At 41.9% G+C, this 21,582-nt stretch overlaps 1 protein-coding gene across 1 annotated transcript in view; it reads left to right on the forward strand.

Moving 5' to 3' along the window:
* chd7 (chromodomain helicase DNA binding protein 7) overlaps positions 1–21,582 on the forward strand; it is a 66,198-nt gene that overhangs the window by 34,823 nt on the left and 9,793 nt on the right. Inside the window, exons 7-29 of the mRNA XM_020629090.3 lie at positions 618–683; positions 1,722–1,777; positions 2,499–2,613; positions 2,978–3,061; positions 3,183–3,320; positions 4,166–4,287; positions 4,776–5,019; positions 6,720–6,896; positions 7,425–7,568; positions 7,667–7,765; positions 7,898–8,075; positions 8,194–8,410; positions 8,711–8,906; positions 9,658–9,825; positions 10,370–10,549; positions 10,658–10,768; positions 12,025–12,236; positions 13,257–13,456; positions 14,790–14,949; positions 16,502–16,591; positions 19,084–19,187; positions 20,636–20,765; positions 21,180–21,295. Of these exons, the coding sequence (XP_020484746.1) occupies positions 618–683; positions 1,722–1,777; positions 2,499–2,613; positions 2,978–3,061; positions 3,183–3,320; positions 4,166–4,287; positions 4,776–5,019; positions 6,720–6,896; positions 7,425–7,568; positions 7,667–7,765; positions 7,898–8,075; positions 8,194–8,410; positions 8,711–8,906; positions 9,658–9,825; positions 10,370–10,549; positions 10,658–10,768; positions 12,025–12,236; positions 13,257–13,456; positions 14,790–14,949; positions 16,502–16,591; positions 19,084–19,187; positions 20,636–20,765; positions 21,180–21,295 (3,307 nt within the window). The remainder of the gene's footprint in view (positions 1–617; positions 684–1,721; positions 1,778–2,498; positions 2,614–2,977; positions 3,062–3,182; positions 3,321–4,165; positions 4,288–4,775; positions 5,020–6,719; positions 6,897–7,424; positions 7,569–7,666; positions 7,766–7,897; positions 8,076–8,193; positions 8,411–8,710; positions 8,907–9,657; positions 9,826–10,369; positions 10,550–10,657; positions 10,769–12,024; positions 12,237–13,256; positions 13,457–14,789; positions 14,950–16,501; positions 16,592–19,083; positions 19,188–20,635; positions 20,766–21,179; positions 21,296–21,582) is intronic.

Raw genomic sequence — 21,582 nt, forward strand, 5'->3', positions numbered from 1 at the left:
CTGTTTGTTTAGCTCACTGGTTTTTTGGTTTTCACAACCAATGTAATATTAGCCTGTAAGTCAGTGTGACTAAAGAGCACTTATAGACTCCATTCAAACTGACGCAGACTCCATCAGGATTTCTAACTTCCAGAGGGGTAGAGTATGTGGACCTCTTTCTGTCACATGTTGCCGTGGTTAATGGTTGTATCAGGGCAGCGTTTTATTGTCATGTTGCATGGTGCTGGAGCTACTCAGAGTTGATAGAGGAAACTGAAATCAGCTGATCAGGATCCGCTGAACTGTTTCCAGCTTGAAGCTCAATAAACTCGGAGGTCGGGATTCACTTCAGAGTTTGTTGAGCCTGCTTTCTGAAATAAGACCCTGGTGTGTTAAGCCAAAGATTAATACCGGATAAAAAGGTAGAGGCTTTGGACACAACATGAATATGTTTAATCTTTTGTTTTCTCACTTATTTGGATTTTAAAATGTGTTATTTGATCACAATTCTGTTTTTTTGGCCTTAAGTTAAAATTTCCTGTTGAGATATTTCCAATTAGAAAGTGTGTGTGTAAATATTCAACGTCTGGTGGATGAGCCTTTAACTCTTGAACTGTTCTGTGCGCATTTCTTTTTAGGACGTAGTTGAGGCTGAAGGGCCCGTCGTGGAGAAGATCATGAGCATGCGCACCACCAAGAAACAGGTGAGACACAGGGACACACTCTGAATGTATCACCACTAACACATGGTCACAGCAGCGCGAGTCATGTTTAACGTCATCTGATTAGCCGCACCACAGCTGGCCTAAGCAGATTACACACACACACACACACACACACACACACACACACACACACACACACACACACACACACACACACAGCTCTGACAGAGTGTAAGCGGAGAAAAGAGTTCTTGTATTTCAGTGTGTGTGTTTGCTTGGTGCTCTAAGTGTACATGAGGTTTTGTGTGTATCTGAATGTGTGTGTTTGTGTCTGCCCAGCTTTGTTTTAGACGGATTGTCTAAAGAAAGCTCATCCTTGAGCCAACACACGCACATAGTCACCAGCCAACTTTCCTTTGCTAGCCAGCTGCCTCTGGGTTACCCCCCCACCTACACACACACACACACACACACACACACACACACACACACACACACACACACACACACACTCACAGCTCCATTCAGAGTTGACCCCAGGCTTGGCAAACAGCCAAAACCACAACGTTAGCTACGCCAGACGCCAAGCTTTCATTTCCTCAGGCAGTGTGTGTGATTGATGATTCATGGCATTACAGTAGTAGTAGTAGTAGCAGCATGGCAGAGTGTGTGTGTGTTTGTTACAGAGAGAATGGTGAATGGAAGTGAGAGGCTGCATTTAAATGATCTCCTGTTTTTGATATGTTTCGTTTGCATGCGGTATAAAATCTTTTTTTTTATTTCTAGATTTGAAGTTGAAAAGTTGTACTTCCTCTGAAACCCTTCAGTGCAATTCAAACATATTAACCTCGACTTATTCATACTCGTATTTTGAATCCCAAAAAAACAAACGGTTGAAAGACTGGCAAAGAAATAATCTACACAATTATTAGAATGCTTTCTGTGGAAGGATGATCAGAGTTCATATGCTAGCTCTCTCTTCACCACATGTATTATAACTATGACATAATGCATGTGGTCGAATGACTAAGAGACTGCTCATTGATGCATTTATTAACCTTGCGTTTTCCTTTTTAGCCGGAGCAGGGGGAAGAATTAGAGGTTGAGGAGTTCTACGTCAAGTTCAAGGGCTTGTGAGTAACTTTTTTTTTTCCTTTCCTTTGTATTTCACAAACTTAAAACTTAGTTACTTTCAACCTGCACACACCACAGATGTGTCATTAGTAAAGTCACTTAACACACCTGGCACACATACAGTTTGGACAAACACATTAAAATCATTGACTAACGATGCAAACAAATGTGATGCTACAATCTCAAATGACTAAATCATGAACGATAAACCTTAAGTTTTAAGTCAACAGGTTCCTCTTAAAAAGAGGAACCTGGCATGACTTGGCATGCAAACAGCTACATGGCCATTTTTAAAGGCTCCCCACCTCATTGTTTAAATCGGTAAGTGAGCTCTTGATAAGGGTTGTTTTGGTCAGGTATAGGACTCTGAATATTCATGTCTGCCCACATTTTGAGTAAACACTCGACCTCTGCATCACCACCATTGTTAAAAAAGGATTTTCACATAGATTATACGGCATGTACACATTGTGTTCCTGTGCCCGTTCTCGTGCATGAGCAACCGTAGTGTCCTGAAACGCACTTCTTCCAAACGGGAAGGAGCACGGTAAGGAGAACTTGCACGACTCACACAAACTAGACTTTGGGGGTCAAACGTGCTTGGGCACAGGACAGTTTACCCCCCCCCCCCCCCCCCCCCCAACCTGTATTTATAAGACGAGCATTCCAGTTTTCCTTTTTTTTATCTTTTTGAGTGATGAGATTCTTTTTGTGTTTCAGTTCGTACCTTCACTGTCGCTGGGCAGACCTGGAGGAGCTGGAGAAGGACAAGAGAATACATCAGAAGATCAAGAGGTTTAGGGCCAAGCAACAACTTAACAACTTCATAACTGAGGTAAGCCTTCACCGCTTCAAAGTTGAGGGAGGAACACAAACATTTCACTTGTAGATGAATCAGATTGTGTTTTTTTCCTCCTGCAGTTAGATGATGATGTACGAGTATGTTTGTGACATTTTATTCATATTTACAAAATCACTCTGAAAAGATCCTAAACACAGACACTTCATGAAAACACATAAGAACTCCAGAAAGTTCAAAAGCTGCTACATATAACTTAGCAGAAATATTAGACTTCATAAAGGCAAACATTCCTTCCACTGAATAGAAATCATCGTGCCTCAAGTCAAGCTCAAGGCCTCCATATTTTAGAGTTGTCTTTATACTCCTAACAACTAAACAGCACTTGCTCCCTCCCCAGATGGACGACGAGCCTTTTAACCCGGACTATGTGGAGGTGGACCGTGTCCTGGACGTTTCAGAGAGCACAGATGAAAACGGAGAGGTGCTTTGATCTCTTCCTGTCATCTTTTATGGTTTCAGCCTCATGCTTTCTCCACACGCACACGCACACACACACTCACCAAAATCTCTCCTGTTGCATTTTTTTTTTTTTTTGTGTCCAGATGGTGACCTTATATTTGGTGAAATGGTGCAGTCTGCCTTACGAGGACTCAACCTGGGAGCTAAAGGCTGACATTGACCAATCAAAAATAGAGGAATATGAAGGCATTGCAGCACGCACACCGAACACTAAAAAAATGGTAAGTAGCTCTTGGTTTGTGTGTGTGTGTGACTCTATGACGGTTTGGGGGATGAAACCTGTCCACCAGCCTCCTCCTCCCAGGAGGCGGTTGCATGTTTGGTTTGTGTGTGTTGGCCTGCCGCCTGCATCTTCCCCCTTCAGATTTAAAGATCCCTTAACTGCTCTCCACAGGGCCATGTTCTTGTGGTCTCACACACACACACACACACACACACACACACACACACACACACACACACACACCCTGCTCTTGTGGCCAGGCCAAACCACTAACAGTATGTTTAATGCTTAACAGAAGCAGCTGACTGGCTGAGGTCCTTCCCCCCTGGTCTTCATTCATTTAACTGCTTCCTACTGTTTCTCCTTAAGAACCATGTCATTAACCTAAACTTTAGTCCCTGGCACTTCTTTATAAAGAACTTAAATATACTGGATGTCGGGCCATTGTTTCCTGCATTTCCACAGCACTCTTTACCTGTGATGAATTGGCAAATTTGTGTGCAGAAGAATGATGGTAAACTTCTTGCATCTCATGCATTAAGGATACAGTAAACTCTGCTTCACACTTTATATTGCTTTATAGGGACACCTTATTTTTCAATGATTCTAAATATTGAACTCCATTTGAATACTTGTTTTAAAAAGTCCTTGCTGTCTAGACACTAAAGCCTTTGTGACAACGAGCTTGAACGTAAATGACAAAAACATTCCAACTCGATGAGATGATTTAAGTGTCCCGGTGCTTTATGGAGACATTAAACCCAGTGCAAACATCATCCCTTACAAATGACATCAGGATTGATCCGTGTAAAAATGTTTAAACATCATCTTGTGTTTGCGTAGGATCGGCCTCCTGTGGCCGACTGGAAAAAGTTGGAGGGTTCCAGGGATTACAGAAACGGAAACGCACTCAGGGAATACCAGCTAGAAGGCCTCAACTGGCTAACCTTCAACTGGTACAACTCGTAAGTCACCGAGTACTTATTTTTCTATGACGCCCAAATGCTGCTGCCAGCCTATCCACATGGAAGAGCTTCTCTTAATAGTTGTGATCGGCACTGTAGTGCAGTGTGGATTAATCTTTTCCAAATGTATCATCCCTGCATGAAACATAAACTCTTATTACAGTAGGAGCGTTACACAGCCATCTTCATTCAGGGGTGATATTGACACTTATCAGTTGCTTTTAAGGAATTTCAATCGAGTGTTTCCCAACATTTCTCTCATTTCCTCTTACATCACTAACGGCCGCCCCTGTGTAACAGTAAATATCTTTTAAGTCATCAGGTGGATCTACTTATTTATACAGAAGTCATGAAATTCAATATCAGGGTCACAGCAGTTTATGTTAGAGTAGTTCTATGTACTTGGTCTGTGGGCAGTGGGCTCTTTACAGGTCGTGTGAGACTGGAATCTGTGTGTTAACTCTGGTTACATCATCCGTCCTCCACAGACGTAACTGTATTTTGGCTGATGAGATGGGTCTGGGAAAGACCATCCAGTCTATCACATTCCTCTATGAGATTTACATGAAGGGCCTCGAGGGGCCATTCCTCGTCATTGCCCCGCTCTCCACCATCCCAAACTGGGAGAGGGAGTTCAGGACCTGGACGGAGCTCAACGCGGTGGTCTACCACGGCAGCCAGGCCAGCCGCAAGACCATCCAGGCCTACGAGATGTACTACAGAGATGCACAGGTAAATACGATGAAACGGGGCTTGCTTCATCTGTGCCTGTCACCAGCATGAAACCAAAACAACTCATGCTGCATTGTTGTGTTAGCATGCTAATGCTAGTGATCTTTATTATGCTGGTATCTTCACACTGCATGTAAATTTACCTGAAATGATCGTGATCTAGAAACACAGTTAAGCAGTGAGTACAGTATGTTATTCTTCTTTTCTCTAGTCCCTCAATTAAACAACTTTTATACACGAGGAGAGGAGTCAGCCAGCCGTCCGGGCGATGTAAACAAACTGAAGATAGGACTGTGAAAACATCACAGACAGTGGGACTCGGGTGTTACATCCATTGTAGACAGTCATGACTCACAGAGTTATTTTCAGAGGATATACTTGATTTCTATTACATTTAAGTGTGAAAAATCACAGAAAGACTTTCAGTTGAACCTTTTTCCATCCTCGGAGACAAACAACACATCAGTGCTGATGATGAGTTTTAAAAGATGGTGTAATCCAACAAAGCTGTTTATGTGTCTATTTGTTTTTGATCTTGATCAAACCAGTAGCAATGCCAAACTTTTAATAATTTGCCAACTGGACAGTAACCTATCCATGCTTTCTAAATGAACTTGCATTTGATACAAAACACCCAGTTAAATGTTTGATCGGCTAAACACATGCATCAAAATGTAATAAGTCTTTCTGCAGCCTAGATGGCAGCCCAACATTAATTGTACAATCGTCTTCTTAAGTGAAGATTAGATTCAGGAACAGAAAAAGGGTGTGATGTGTCCTCAGCAGAGGGTCTTAGCAGGTCTGTATGAGAGGGAGAGGGATGAAGTTGTTCAGTTGATCGAAGAAATGAAATGCTGTTGTGTGAGATAGTCAGCAAATCTGAACACCTCCTCAGCCAGGGGAATTCTTTAAACCAGCTGAGGATGGACAGGGGTCGTCTGCTGTGTAAGCTCTTTACAGTCCTCAAGCTATAAGCCATATATCGTAAGCTCTCATTGTGCTATGCTGCTAACATCTCTGTGTATTCCCCCCACACACACACACACACACACACACACACACAGTAAGCGCAGAAGAAAATAAGCTGCAAAAGCAGAGTTCTTACAAGCCCCTTGTTCCTAATCTAGCCTGAGGTGATGCTCAAGGTCAATAATGTTGCTGTGTCCATTTCTACTACACCGCCTGCTTCACTACATGCAGATTCTATAGGATGTCCATGTTTTAGCTGATTCCCAGATATGACTCATAGATGGTTCTATTTTAAGGTTTTGTAAATTATACTTTGTCTCTCTTTGTATTTCCGTCTGTAACTTTGTGTTTTTTCTGCTGCCTGTCTTGGCCAGGTCTCCCTTGAAAAAGAGGTTTTTAATCTCAATGGTACCAACCTGCTTAAATAAAAAAGGGACAAACAGAAGTGTAGTTCATGTTCAAGTTCAAAGTTTCTGTGTTAGTAGAAAATACAATGAAATCCACCATTTATTAAAGCTAATACACCATGACACTGTGGATGATGATGGGTCTTTTAAGTCTATCTGTATGGTAACCCTTTATTTGACTGAGCTGTTTAGACAAAGCTTTCAGGGTTTCCCTCCCTTATCCACAGGTAAAGATGAGTGACAACAAAATGTTTTACCATTCTTTTAGACCTTTTAATTTATACGTTTCCTCTCTCTCTGTCTCTCTCTCTCTCCTTTCTTTAGGGCAAGATAATAAAGGGAGCGTACCGGTTCCATGCGTTGATAACAACGTTCGAGATGATTCTGACCGACTGTCCCGAGCTGCGCAGCGTGCCGTGGCGCTGTGTGGTGATCGACGAGGCCCACCGCCTCAAAAACAGAAACTGCAAACTACTGGAAGGACTCAAAATGATGGACATGGTGAGTGCTGGATAAGGGAAGCATCATCTGAATGTTGTGGAGGCATAATGGGGGAACAAAGTGATCCCGCCTCTGTACCATCCTCCGAGGTAGTAACAGAGGCGTTAGGGTATCTGCTTGGGCGAGGCAGTGTGTGTTTCTGCATGTCTGACTGTGTGTGTATGTAGAGCTCCCGCTGTTCCCTACTTCTGCAACGGCAAATTGTAATCAATGTAAATGTACAAAAACAAAATCTGAGTAACCAGCACTGCAACCTTTACTTTTGGACCTCAAGGTCTTAGATGGTGTTCAGTACTGTTTTGGCAGGTGTTTGCTATCTCTTAGTGGGCAGTAAGGGTATGTGTTGGTAAAACATATTTTCTTCTAGCAGGGTTTAGTAAGTTCTTCTAAGGTTTGGTTTAAACTTTTTACGAGTTAAAACAATCCCTCCTGTTTTACATTTAGGAGATCGTGTCCTAAATATCTAATGAAGCAATTCTTCCATTTTCAGAACACTAAAATTCTCTTTTCAATCTCTTCCCCCTCCAGGAGCACAAAGTCCTGTTGACAGGAACTCCCCTCCAGAACACTGTCGAGGAGCTTTTTAGTTTACTCAACTTCCTGGAGCCTGAACGATTCCCATCCGAACTAACATTCATGACTGAGTTTGGAGACCTTAAGACTGAAGAACAGGTGAGGAGGAGGACTGGGAGTGTCATCCGATTTTAAGCTTCCCCGTAGGGTCCATTCATTCCCCACTGAATAACAACATTATGTTGGGACTGTCACAGGTTCAGAAGCTGCAGGCCATTCTGAAGCCCATGATGTTGAGAAGACTGAAGGAGGACGTGGAGAAGAACTTGGCCCCTAAAGAGGAGACCATCATTGAGGTAGGGCGGAGGGCTCGTCGAACATGTCATAACTCTTTTATAAACAAAGGCACACTAAACTGGCATTATCATTAAGTAATGTAAAAAGTCATGACAAGCAAAATGAACTGTTTTGGTTCTTGTACCTGGTAGGTGGAGCTGACCAACATTCAGAAGAAATACTATCGGGCCATCTTGGAGAAGAACTTCACCTTCCTGTCCAAAGGAGGGGTTGGGGGAGGTGGCGGCGGCGGAGGGTCCAATGTCCCCAACCTCCTCAACACCATGATGGAGCTGAGGAAATGCTGCAACCACCCCTACCTCATAACTGGTATTAACACAAACTCTGAATGAATGCATACAGAGTCTACAAACCAAACCCAATTGTTTACCAATTAATCCTTTTTTAAATTTGTTTTCTGATGGATTTATTTTCTTCCCTCCTCCAGGAGCCGAAGAGAAGATTGCAGAGGAGTTCCGAGATTTCCACGGAGGCAGGACAGACTTACCCGATATGGCTCTCCAGGCGATGATCCAGGCTGCTGGCAAGCTGGTTCTCATTGACAAGTTGCTGCCCAAACTGAAGGCTGGCGGACACAGGGTTCTGGTTTTCAGTCAGATGGTCCGCTGTTTAGATATTCTGGAGGACTACCTCATCCAGAAACGGTGAGAATAATGACAAACAACAATATAAACACATGCTTAAGGACTTCCTGATCAGATCCCAGACCTTTAATGACAACTAAAGCTAGTAAATGTAACTTATTTTTCATGAAATTGTTAATATATATTCATCACTAAAAGCTGTTTGTCTTTAATTGTAAATAAAATATAATGTAAGTTTAACTGTCATTATGTTTTTCATTGAATTGATGTACAGACAGACGGAGATCTCTCAGTGAAATGGTGGCAAAATGATGTCACAGAAATTAACTTATTTATTTTCTCACTCTGTCCTGTATCCAGATATCCCTATGAACGTATAGACGGCAGAGTTCGTGGAAACCTGCGGCAGGCAGCTATCGACCGGTTCTCCAGACCTGACTCTGACCGGTTCGTCTTCCTTCTGTGTACAAGAGCCGGAGGACTCGGCATCAACCTGACCGCAGCAGATACGTGCATCATCTTTGACTCTGACTGGAACCCTCAGAACGACCTGCAGGTACTAACTACAGTGTTGTCTATAGATTCACTGAGTCATGTGTGTATGTCTTTTTGTTTCCTGCAGTTATTGACAAAACCCCTTCATACACTGAAACGCTGTTTAAGGTTTTAAATCAATGTTTTTCCAATATATGAATTCATTCATTCATTCATTCCATTTCATTTATTATACAGGAAAGTTTAAAAGTAACATTAAGTTACAGTTTAACGGGCCTGACTCAGTTTAAAAACTGGTTTCCAGCAGGTTCCTGTTCTGCAGAACATGAAACATAAACCACAGTCATGACACATCAAGACAGACACATTTACAGGACATTGGCATGAGCTAGGCAGATACAGACAAATAGAAACAAACAGTACAGATAGTGAAAACAATACATGAGTGCATGAACACAGAACTTCAGAAGTGGTTGTGAGTTAATAAGCTCTAAAGATCCTGGTGAAATAACTTGAAACTGTAAGAAAGTAGTCTGCTGGACATTTTTAAATATTGGCCCACAGATGTGCTTGTGGAAGACACTTGATTAGCTACAGCATTGAACTGTTGCAGGAGTCGACTGAAGAGCCCGTACCAGTTTCAGGATGGCAATTGTGGAGTTCAACGTCCCTCTAAATCACTGGACCAGATTATTAAGCTTTTGCTATAACCTCACATCTACAAGTGAATATACTTCTGTGGACCAAACAGAAGAGTATGAAAAAACCTCTAGAACAATGTTTCTCAAAGTGCAAATTTCTCCCTTTTTCAGGCTCAAGCTCGGTGTCATCGTATTGGCCAGTCCAAAGCGGTCAAGATCTACCGACTGATCACAAGAAACAGCTACGAAAGGGAAATGTTTGACAAGGCCAGTCTGAAGCTGGGGCTCGACAAAGCTGTCCTTCAGAGCATGAGTGGACGAGAGAATGCCAACAGTGGGGTGAGATGCAAAACACACACTACAATTTCTGCATCAATAACTTCACATTGCTATTTCCTGTTAAGAGAGTCTGCTCAGTCTACCACACCTTAGGTTATAACATGTGATGCACACATGTTACTATACATCCCCACAGTTGAAAATTGGTACATGTAAGGATTCAGATCTGTAAAATAAATCGCTACTTCACTTTTTAAAAGCTGAGGACACTCTGCCTCTTACGTCTCTTACATCTGTATAGACATGGCTGCTACAGGTGAAGATATTGCAGTGGATGACGCATCCCCAGTTTTGACACCTGGGCAGCCAGGCGCAGTATATATCAAAACAGGAAATAAAGTAAGCGAGGGTACAGGAAATACCATGGTCTGAGGCAGTCAAATAATACCATCACAAATATCAGTTTTAATAAAGCAATCTCTTATCCTACGATTGGCCCAAAGATTAGAGTAAGAAAAATGACATCACCAGGGCAACTGATTTTTTTTTTTTATATATATATATATATATATATTATATATATACGTGTGTGTTTTTGCCCTAGGTCCAGCCGCTGTCAAAGAAAGAAGTTGAGGACCTTCTGAGAAAGGGGGCATATGGAGCTCTGATGGACGAGGAAGATGAAGGCTCCAAATTCTGTGAGGAAGATATTGACCAGATCCTCCAGAGAAGAACCCACACCATCACCATAGAGTCTGAGGGCAAGGGATCCACCTTTGCTAAGGTACACACTAGCTTCATGCACTGATGAAGTCTACTCACTGTGCAAGAATTTATTCTCTGACAAAAGTGTGACTGCCCAACATTTAACATCACCATTCCTTGTCTGCAGGCCAGTTTTGTTGCGACGGGCAATCGAACAGACATTTCTTTGGAGGATCCAGACTTCTGGCAGAAGTGGGCCAAGAAGGCTGAGCTGGACATGGATGCCATCAATGGACGGGTACTATAGGCGCGCACACACACACACACACGCACACGCACACGCGCACGCACACACACGCAACTTCAATACTTAAAACAATGTGGCTGTGGAAATAGAGTTTACAAATACATGCACATTATATGTCTTAAACACACACACCTCTCTGTGAGGCGGGCCGGGGGGACACCAGGGGACGAGCTGTGGTTATTAGTCAGCGCTACCAAGACGAGCTAGGAAGAGGAAAACGAGACAGACTGACAGAGACACTGGAAGATCAGGAGGGAAGTAAAAAAAAAAAAAAAGAGAGAGAGATTAAAATTGACAGTTGGGAATCTCCTCTCTTCCTTTAATTACCCATGTTTCCCTGCTCTTGTGTGTGTGTTTGAGCGTGAGAGAGTAAGCTGCTTAGCTCCACTTAACAGAGCGCAGATGCCTGGAGGGTACAGAGATATCACTTAGGCTAGTGCGCGCTCTCTCTCTTACACACACACACACACACACACACACACACACACACACACACACACACACACACACACACACACACACACACACACACACACACACACACACACACACACACACACAGAAACAAATTCATTCACGTTCTTACAAACACAGTGCGGCCGTATACATATTATTGCTCTCTCAATTTCCATTGTTGTTCACCTTTTTAAATTTTGGATTTTTGTCCCTCCTGTCTTATTTTTATCCACTGCTGCTGCTACTCTTATGGAGCTCCCTCAACTGGAACACATAATCCAGAACTACAATGAATACGGGCCGTTCCCCCGGGAGTTCTTATTGTGTGATGTCAAAATGGAAATGACTGCAGCGCTCTGTGATAATTGTAGAACTAACTACTGCCCTGTTTGCGCATATTAATGGGATTGCAAGGGGGGAAAATCAAATTAATTGAGCAAAAATGTAATTCATTAGACAACATAATTAATGCCAGTTAGTGTTTGAACCGGGCAGCAATTTTCTCTGCATAAGGAATGAAACACAGGGCAAAAACATCCACACAACCAGTTCTGAACAGAAGGTGCACACCAGACCAAGAAGTCACAAAGTGTAAATATTTCAGAACAAGAAAGGACTTAATGAGCAAAGTAAAGCAGGAGGTACTTTGCTTATTGTTGCTGATGAATTTCAGGTCATCTGTAATTGACACCAGGTTGGTTGTGAATGAAAAAGAAAACGATCCAGAGGGGAGAAATAGCTTTGCCAATAAAAATAAATCGTCTGACCACTTCTTTGAATGCATCCCCCAGAACACGCTGGTGATTGACACACCGAGAGTGAGAAAGCAGACACGGCACTACAGCAGCATCAAAGAGGATGAGATGATGGAGTTCTCTGAGCTGGAAAGCGACGAGGACGAACCGAGTAAACCTTCGTCCAAACCGCGGCGGCCCCAGGACAAAGCCCAGGGGTACCCCCGATCTGAGTGCTTCAGAGTGGAGAAGAACCTGCTCGTCTACGGGTCAGTCACAAATTTGTGTTTTTATAAATCAAAAAACCTAACAAATATTTTTGAGAGAGAACAAAACTCAAATTAAAAAGCACATTTTCTTTTACTATACATATAGATACCCAACTCTAACTTAGACCTCACACACACGTACTTCTATGTTACACACATGGAGGCAACTTGACACCCTCACCACAACGTGATCATCAGATGAGCGTGTCCATTTTTCTGGCTGACTTGGCCTGTCTGTGTGTGTTTGTGTGCACGTTTGTAAGAAAGGGCAGTGGTGCTAGTGAGATGTCAGCATTGTTATTGTAACAGTCTAGTCTTGTGGCCCGAGGCTGTAGGACACAAAAACACACTGTCTGACTGAGCCTGTCCTCTCCGCTCAGCGCACTGTTGTCTTTTCCCATCATTCAGCTCGCTCTCACTCTCTCTCATCCACCATTTTACCGTGTCTGAAATCACTCGGAGGAAGACTGGTTTACACGGTTCAGTTGAGATCAGTTGAAAAAATGATCGTTAAAAACAAGACTGTCTGTCCCGCTGACATATTTTAAGACTCGTGTGTTTCAGTCCATAGCACCAATCCTCTGGAATTCTCTACCTGTCTCGCTATGTCTTTTCTGACTCTGTTGAGTCTTTTAAAATACAATTAAAAATGTTAATGTTTAGATAGTCCTATGGATAATCGGCCAATTGTGCCAATTATTGTTCCTGGTTATAGCAGGATTTTATAATGTCGTCCATGACGTACTAATTTTTTCTTTTTTTCTTCTTTTATTGTATGTGTGCTGTTGTTGTTTTTTGTTGATGTAAAGCACTTTGTGACCTTTGTCTGCGAAAAGCGCTATTTAAATAGACTTTATTATTATTATTACTAAGTGCTAACACTAGCAGTTTTCTTTATAGATTTTTATTGTTTTACTGTAAAATGTGTTGGTTACTTCTCCACCTACAAGGAGTCACTCTGTAAATCTGTATAGAATAACACAGTCTACCTTTTTGTTTTGCTCTTATGTCTGTCTTCAGTTGGGGCAGGTGGAGTGACATCCTCGCTCATGGACGCTTCAAGCGCCCCCTAAAGGAGAGTGATGTGGAAACCATCTGCCGTGCCCTCCTGGCCTACTGCCTGCTGCATTACCGTGGTGACGAGAATATCAAGAGCTTTATCTGGGACCTGATCACTCCGAGTGAAGACGGGACCACCAAGACACTGACCAACCACTCAGGTAAAAAAACACCCGATATATAACATATTACACAACAAACATAGTAAGAGTTTGTGTCTTACATACAATAAAACCTGATTCTGTCTGCTGCTGCAACAACTACTGCCTTTAAAATCACTGAATAAAAAGAGTTGCTTTTCAAGCTCTGTTTTAGGTCATTTTTTGGGTTCTGTATTGAATAAAGTTGCAAAAGTTTAAATGAATATTTTGCCAAAAATAATTGTATCCACTTTAAGTATCGTTCTAGATCTGATACAGTAGTAGCTTTAAAGTATAAGTGAGTTAGTTCCTAAAGAGTTAACTATAACTGCTCTACACACATCATCGAGTCGTAGTTTGGGAGCCCTTTCACTTGAGCAGATCAGGGTCCCTGACTTGTGCTTTCTCATGAATCACATCCTGGTAGGTTTTATAGTGATTCATCATTTCTGCTACTTTTTCCTTTTAGTACCAGCCGACTGATATAAGAACAAACTTCCCTTAAGAGAAATGTAAACTCTGTAATTAAAAAGAGAAGCAACACAAGAACATCACCAAAATGAAACACTGACTTTGATTTTAATGAGCAGGATTTTAATCTGACCATACATTTATTCTACCTGAGGGTTTTTGACATTTTCTGATACATTTCAGGCTCTTCGGGTTTGATGCTTGGTCCTAATCCTAGCCGGTGCTGACTTACTTCAGCCACATTCACACAATTAAAAATTTTGATATTTGTCTATAAGATTTCCTGAAAAACTTCAGCTGCATGTCTTGAACGCAAACAACAGAGTATTTGGCCTCTCTCTGTCCAGGCTGCTCCTTTTAGCAATTTCTACAAGAAGACAGGGTGAGCCAGTGTTTAAACACAGCAGGTATTATTCACCACGAGGGAGTGGGCAGTGATATGATGGTTATATGAGATAGGATGGGAACCTTGTACACATAATGAAGCTGCTTCATACGCTCTTCTGATCGTCAGTATTTTTTCCCTGTATCTAGTTTATACTGTAAGAATGTAAAGTTACATGAAACATTGACATGAAGACACAAGCTGTCATGATCTGATGATGATTTTATGTCATATCATGCTTCCTCTGATCCCCAGTTCCCATCAAACAAGGAAAATCTCTCTTTCAGGGTCATGTCGAAAAGGGCAACTCAGAACAAAATGTCAGGGGTGGTCTATAGAGAGCCTGGAATGTTAAATCTATTTTTTATTGGAAAAGTTTTTTTTTTTTTTCTTTAAAAAGCTAAAAATGCTTGATAAATTTGTCCAGGTTGTCATTTTGTAGAAGCCGATTACCGTTGCACCATACTGTATCCTCACTCAGTCCCTCTCTCTCTCCAGGTCTCTCTACCCCAGTCCCTCGCGGCAGGAAGGGCAAGAAGGGCAAGTTGCCGGCCCCGCCTCCACAGACTCCACGAGCTGATTGGCTTGCCAGCTGCAACCCTGACCACTTACTGCAAGAGGATAGCTACAAGAGACACCTGAAACATCACTGTAACAAGTAGGCTTTCTCTACACTCATGCACACATACACTCACACACATACACACGCACACACAAACTCCAAAGAAACAACATGGTATGGAGCTGAAAAGTAATTGCTTTTTAAAGGGCCATTAATGAAAATATCTCTTTTTAAACATGTGTTCATGTTAAAACCAGAACATACATTCAAGTGGAACGTGTCACACACACACACACACACACACACACACACACACACACACACACAATCTTGTTTACTCTATGGTCAGTTCTCTCTCTCTCTCCCTCTCTCCCTCCTGTTGTCAGAGAGATATGCATCTTTGCCCTGCTCATTCAATTCCAAGATTTTAACTTCTTCAGTAGGAAGTTTGTGTGTGTGTGTGTGTGGGGGGGGGGGGGGGGGGGGGTGGCTGTGTGCCAACCCAGGTGCTAGGCAGGCAGACCTGTTGGAAGTGGGTGAGAGACACACAAACACAAGTGCACACACGCACACACACTTTTGGGGGTGATTATGTGGTGCCATCTGCTAGGCTAGAGCACAGTGTTGTGTGGCTAATCAGGCCTGGCACATTGATGGATGAGCACACACTGCCTGCCAACAACCCACACACACACACACACACACACACACACACACACACACACACACAGCAACTTGTGTTGCCATTGAGGCCGAAACACACTGTGGAATGAGTTGCAAATGACTGTCTTTATACCCTCTCCCTTCTCTCTCAATTGTCTCTCCAAACTTTATGCTCCCTCTCTTTCATCACAGCTCCGTCCTTTGAATTGTTTTCTCCTTTGCTCCTCCCGTCCATCTCCCCTTCCCTTCCCCACCTTTCCTACAATGTCTTTGGCTCCAAACATCGTTATAAACATCAAGTCCCAATGTCAGGAGAACCAGTCCTGCCCTCTTCCTTGAGCCATGACGTGACTACTTTTCTCATGGGGATGGTGAAAGAATATTTATTCACATGGAACATCTGTAAAATATATCCAGAGTAGACCACTGAGATTGGTTTTAACTCCACCCCATTGAAGGAATATATGGTTTTAGATTTTACTTTTTTGTATAGAGCAGAAAACCGGTCCCAAATTTCTTTGCAATTAAACACCATGTGATGTTTCTTTGAAGTTCTTCAGAAGAATGGAGTTGGGTTAGGGTACCAAACTTTGTACTTTTAAAGTGCACCCTGTTGTGATCTGGTAAAATAAAAATGTTTGGATGTATACTTTACAACAGAAATGTGACACATTTCAAATGTGTTCCCAATAATAGTGTTCTTCAGAGTTGTAACAGTAAGTTTATCATCAACATTATATAAATCCTCGACGATGTAACGCGTGTAGCTCATGTATAATAATCCTGGTTTTTGCACTGCTGGTCAAAACAACAATTTGCACATGTGATTTTGGGTGCTCGGATATTATGTCAGTATCCATTATTCAATTCAATTCAATTCTTTATGTTTATGTGTCAATTATGTTTTCCAATGCAATATATGATCTAAATGAAAAATCTACTGTACCTAAGGGCAATTTGACTAACATTTTCTTTGTTCTTTCAGGGTGTTGCTGAGGGTAAGGATGCTGTATTATCTGCGACAGGAAGTAATAGGGGACCAAGCGGAGCGGATACTGGAAGGAGCTGACTCCAGGTTAGTTTTAGAGGTCTTTCACTAAATAACCAAATCCTCAGAGTTTACAAAACAGACGAGGAAGCTTTCATGTTGATCTAAAATCAGCATGTTGAGATTTATTTAAAATGTATGATTATTATAATAAGTGTTTACAGTCGATAGAAAGACTCTCGTGCTGAATTCATCATAAAGTGAGCTGAGGGAGGTGATGAATTATTACTAATGTGTATTTCTGTCCGTTCTAGTGGCCTCTTTGGCATGGCTCTTTTAATTCTGAAACGTAGTGAACACAGTTCTTGCCTCAGGGGAAAATATGTAAATAAATAGAGCAGTTTGTTTTATTTTTTAAAACTTTTTTTTCAAGCTGCTGCTGTTGAGTGTTTTGCATAATGTCTTTTTTAATTTTATCGTTAATAACAAGGTTAGCAGTTTGTTTACTTGACTGGTCTTCATGTCATTCTGACAACTACTTCCCCCTTCCTCCGTCTTTTCCTCTGCCACACTTTTTTTTTGCCATCTGTCCACCTCTCCTTGTCTCTGCAGTGCACTCCAGTCTCTCCTCAAGTCCCCTCCCCCTCTCATCATCCTTTCACCCAGATGTGAATGCATTTATAATGTGGAGCACGTGCACTTCATGCTGATCTCTGTCACTCCCTCCCCCTCTCAATGGCTACTGTGACAGACCCCTGTGTATATGTGCGCGTGTGTATCAACGCATGCCAGACGTGAGCATACGGGTTGCAATCGCGCCAACATATGCCAGGGGGATTTAGCGTGCCAGTCTTGGCGTGCACGTGCATATGTGTGTTGCCAAGGCTGGGCATGCTGCTGTTTGCAGAGATAAGGGACGGTTTCCCTGGTTTCTTCTCTCCTCCTGTCACCCTGTGTCTCCTGCTTCCATTGTGTATTGTTCTATAGTCTTTCTCTCTGTAACTAGCTGGTAACAGCGTTTTCTACTACTTGCTTCACTTATTGGAGATTATGGTGGATGCCCCAACATAGGAGAAAAAACCTTACACATAGTTATTTTTAATGTTGTGTGTTTATATAAGATTAGATGAAGAAGGCTAGATGATATGGACCAAAACTCATATCTTGATATTGTTTAGCTGAATGGCGATACTCAATATATATCGATATGTATATTATTAACAGTGAAACACATGGAAAATAAACTACCTGTTTGTGAATTTAAAAAGTAATATTCTAAAATAAAAATGTTCCTTAAATACAATAAAAGAGAGAGAGAGAGAGAGGAGGAGCAGGGTTAAGAGGGACAGACAGTCAGTCATCATCAGTGAGATGAGGAAAAGGTGACCTGGCACCTCTGTAACGTTATTTTAATGCAACATAAACTATATCCATATTAACCATATTGTCTTACCCAATATCTTGTTTGCAAATATATCGGTATATCTTAAAAACTTGATATATTGCCCAGCCCTAACTCATTACAATTGCCAGTTAAGGGTGGATATCAAGGTTTTCCTTGGTTGAAAATAAGGCTGAGGTGTTACCTTACTTATGGTGTGCTCACACATCCATGTGTACCGTGCACACTGACAAAACAAGAGACTTTATATTAGCAACATGTCATGTCAGGAAGTCTTCTGATTGTATCATTGAAGAAAGGACTCGTATCATAAGCTGTTTTGTAGGTTTGGGGTCTCCTCAAAGGACACACTATATCTTGTATTCTGGGGTATTTGTGTGCATCAATTTGTCTTTTGTCCTTTTTTTAAAGGGAGACTTTTTTTCATTGCATTAAAAAATGTCTAGTACATCGTCATGATTCATAGTCTGATGATGCCCATGAGGGCTGGTACTCACCAAACTGACATAAGAGAACAAGCTGGGACAAAACACGTCTGCTGTGTCGTATTTTATCTGCCGCTGTTCACACCAAACTGATAGCAGCCTACTGATAACTCGAGGATATGAAAACAGCAGTTTTAATTTTTCTGAGGAATGCGTTTATAATAGTCTCGACTTAAGAAAATGTCCAAAGATAAGGAGACGATACTGACGTTACATGAGAGCAGACTTCTCTTCACTAAGAGCCAATCAGTGATTTCTCTCCCCGACTTGGATTTTGGATCTTTTCTGTCAGCACCCTTACGCCTTGGTTACAGTTTTGTAGCACAAGGGTTTTCATGTAGTCATGCATAGGCTTGGATTTTTATGATCGTTCATTGCTACTCCTATTCTGCTGTTTTAATCCTGGCTCTTTTCATTTCCTGTTTTACCATTTTCCACCTGCTTTGAGAGGAAAACAAGTTGTACTTTTCAGAAGATTTGGGTTGAAATGAATACTAATTTTAAATCTGGAAGTCATTAGTGTTAAACAAAATTCCCTTTTCAAGTCTCATCCTCCCAATAAAACTTTGTTTTAATGTTTGCAGTAATGAAGGCTTCTTTAAATATTGATACTCACTGTTGTAAATATTTGTTTTATCTGTGGTTGGCATCTGACAGTTCAGTTTAATCATCAATGATTTTACTCTGCACAGTGAGCTGGACATCTGGATACCACAGCCGTTTCATGCTGAGGTCCCAGCTGACTGGTGGGACAGCGAGGCTGACAAATCCCTGCTCATTGGTGTCTTCAAACACGGTAAGAAACACACACTGTCAGCCCTTACCACTCCATGTATAAGTGGATCCACATCTTCCAAAAATCTAACACAAAACATAATGAATGCAAATAAAAAGCACAGATATTAGTCTACACCTTCAGACACTCACAAAATCCAGTGTCTTCCTTCCTAGTAATCTTCAAGGGCAATAACATTGATCTGGATCATCCAAACAGATCCCACCCACTTGCACTGCCAATAGGTGATTGGTGTTGCTATGGGGATAGTGATACACAGCTGGCAGACTCCTGTGCTACACAGTGTGATTGATGGCTGTCTTTACCTCTGCCTGTGTGTTAGCATCTGTGTTACGGTGGGATACAGGTGTCAGTGTTGCACATCAAAGATCATCTAAAATGTGATATTTAAAATATTTACTCCCCGTTTCATTATTTTAGTTTGGGTCATTATTGACCTACCTCGGGCTGCTAAATGTGTCTCCCGGTGACAGGCCGATGAGGCTGAGTGTTCTGGATATTCAGATCCTCGTTTATATTAATATGCCGTAATTGTCATAATTTTTCCATCACTGCTACACTCTGTGGTTCAATTAGGACACACACACATATATACAGGAATACAAAAGGGCTCACCCACAGTTAATCATAATCCTCAATTACAAGCGAGGCCCACTGGGGGACTAACGCACACATAAAGCCACGGCTTTGAGTGAGAATGAAAGGTTGAAGTGGTGGTGCATTTCTGTTATGATGACCCCTTCAGTTCTCCTCTTTTTTTCTTCCTTCCCATCTCCACTCTCTTCTCAGCTTTTCCTTTTTTCCCCTCATCCCACCTGCTCCTCTCAATTCTTCTACCCCTCCCCCCTTCGGTCCTGATGTGTCTCAGTAGGATCTGCACATTCTAATCTGTTCTGCTTGAATGATCCTAACGGACAAACACACGCATGCCTGCAATGCATGCACACACACACACAGTTTCTCACAACTGCTAGCTTACTTTCAAAGATGCTATGACACAAACACCTTCTTCTCTCTCTCCTACTCTGCTCCTTTCTCTCTCTCTGAAACAAATGAGCACCTGCAGGCGCTCTTGGATTAGCACACACACATAGAGCAGAGGCAAGTGTTCGCATTCACACACAGACACACACACAGGCTGTCTGTATTGTCAGCAGCTGGCTCCCGGGGTCTGCCCTTCTGCTGCTGTTTTTATCTACTCCCTCTTTTAATATAAGAAGTGTGTGTGTGTTAAAGTGAATGGTGTAGCCTAATGTCTGTCAAGTAGTGAGCCAGAAAGAAGTTGAACTTCTTTTGTAAAAGTTCACCTTCTGGATATGAGTGTGTGTGTGTGTCATTGGTTAACTCATAACCATGATGTTCCCTGAATGTATCTGGACTTGTTTCTGATTGAAATTCACTGTAACGCCTCTATACCTCTAGAAATGGATCTTTGTCTTCCTCTTTAGGATATGAGAAGTACAACTCGATGAGAGCTGACCCCGCCCTATGTTTCTTGGAGCGGGTGGGCATGCCAGACGCCAAGGCTATCGCCGCTGAGCAGAGGGGCTCTGACATGATGGCAGATGGTGTTGAGGGGTAAGAGAGTAGCTCCTCTACGCCTCCTCTTCTCTCTCTGTTTGTATCAGTCTGTGCTTAAACACATTTTCATACCTTTTCAGTTGCTTTGTTTTTTAATTTTTTGATCTCAACCCAATTGAGTAGTGGTCAACGCTGTGGTAGTCTTAAAAACAAACACCTTATGTTTGTTTTTTCTTTCTAAAGACATGATTGTAAGCATCTGTAGGCCAATTTTTGCCTAGTTTAAATAATGTTTTTTCATGTTGCTGCAGACTAAAATTAACTACTAACTAACTTTTACTTCAGTTGCTTTTTGCCTTTTATTTTTATTATACAAGTAAGTCATTCATCTACAAATGATCTGTGTGTTTAGTAAACAAAACCATGACACTAAAATGTTGAATTCTTTGCCTGTTCTCCTCAAATCTGCAGCGAGGATGAGGATCCAGAGTACAAGCCTCTTCGGATGCCATTTAAAGATGAAATGGACGACTTCACCAACTCTCCGCTGGATGACAAGGATGAAACTGTGGAAGGTGAAGCTGAAGGTAAAACGTTGACTTCACCTAGAGACACAGAGAGAGCATTAAGATCTTTACTGGAGCAGAATAAATTCAGTCATTTAGCTACCACAGGTTTTTGTGAAAATTTAGAATTTCTACGAGTATGAACGGTAACCCAGGTTACCAGTGTGACCTCTGTGAAATGATGCATGCACACGCTGTCACACTTCAAGACACTTAGATTAGAACAATCAGCAGCAACATTAACACCACATTACATTCATCAACTTAAACAGTCTGAACTGTAGCATGCCATTTTAAAACCTTAGCAT

The sequence above is a fragment of the Labrus bergylta genome, chromosome 4 (assembly GCF_963930695.1).
Source record: "Labrus bergylta chromosome 4, fLabBer1.1, whole genome shotgun sequence".
In the NCBI taxonomy this organism is placed as follows: domain Eukaryota; kingdom Metazoa; phylum Chordata; class Actinopteri; order Labriformes; family Labridae; genus Labrus; species Labrus bergylta.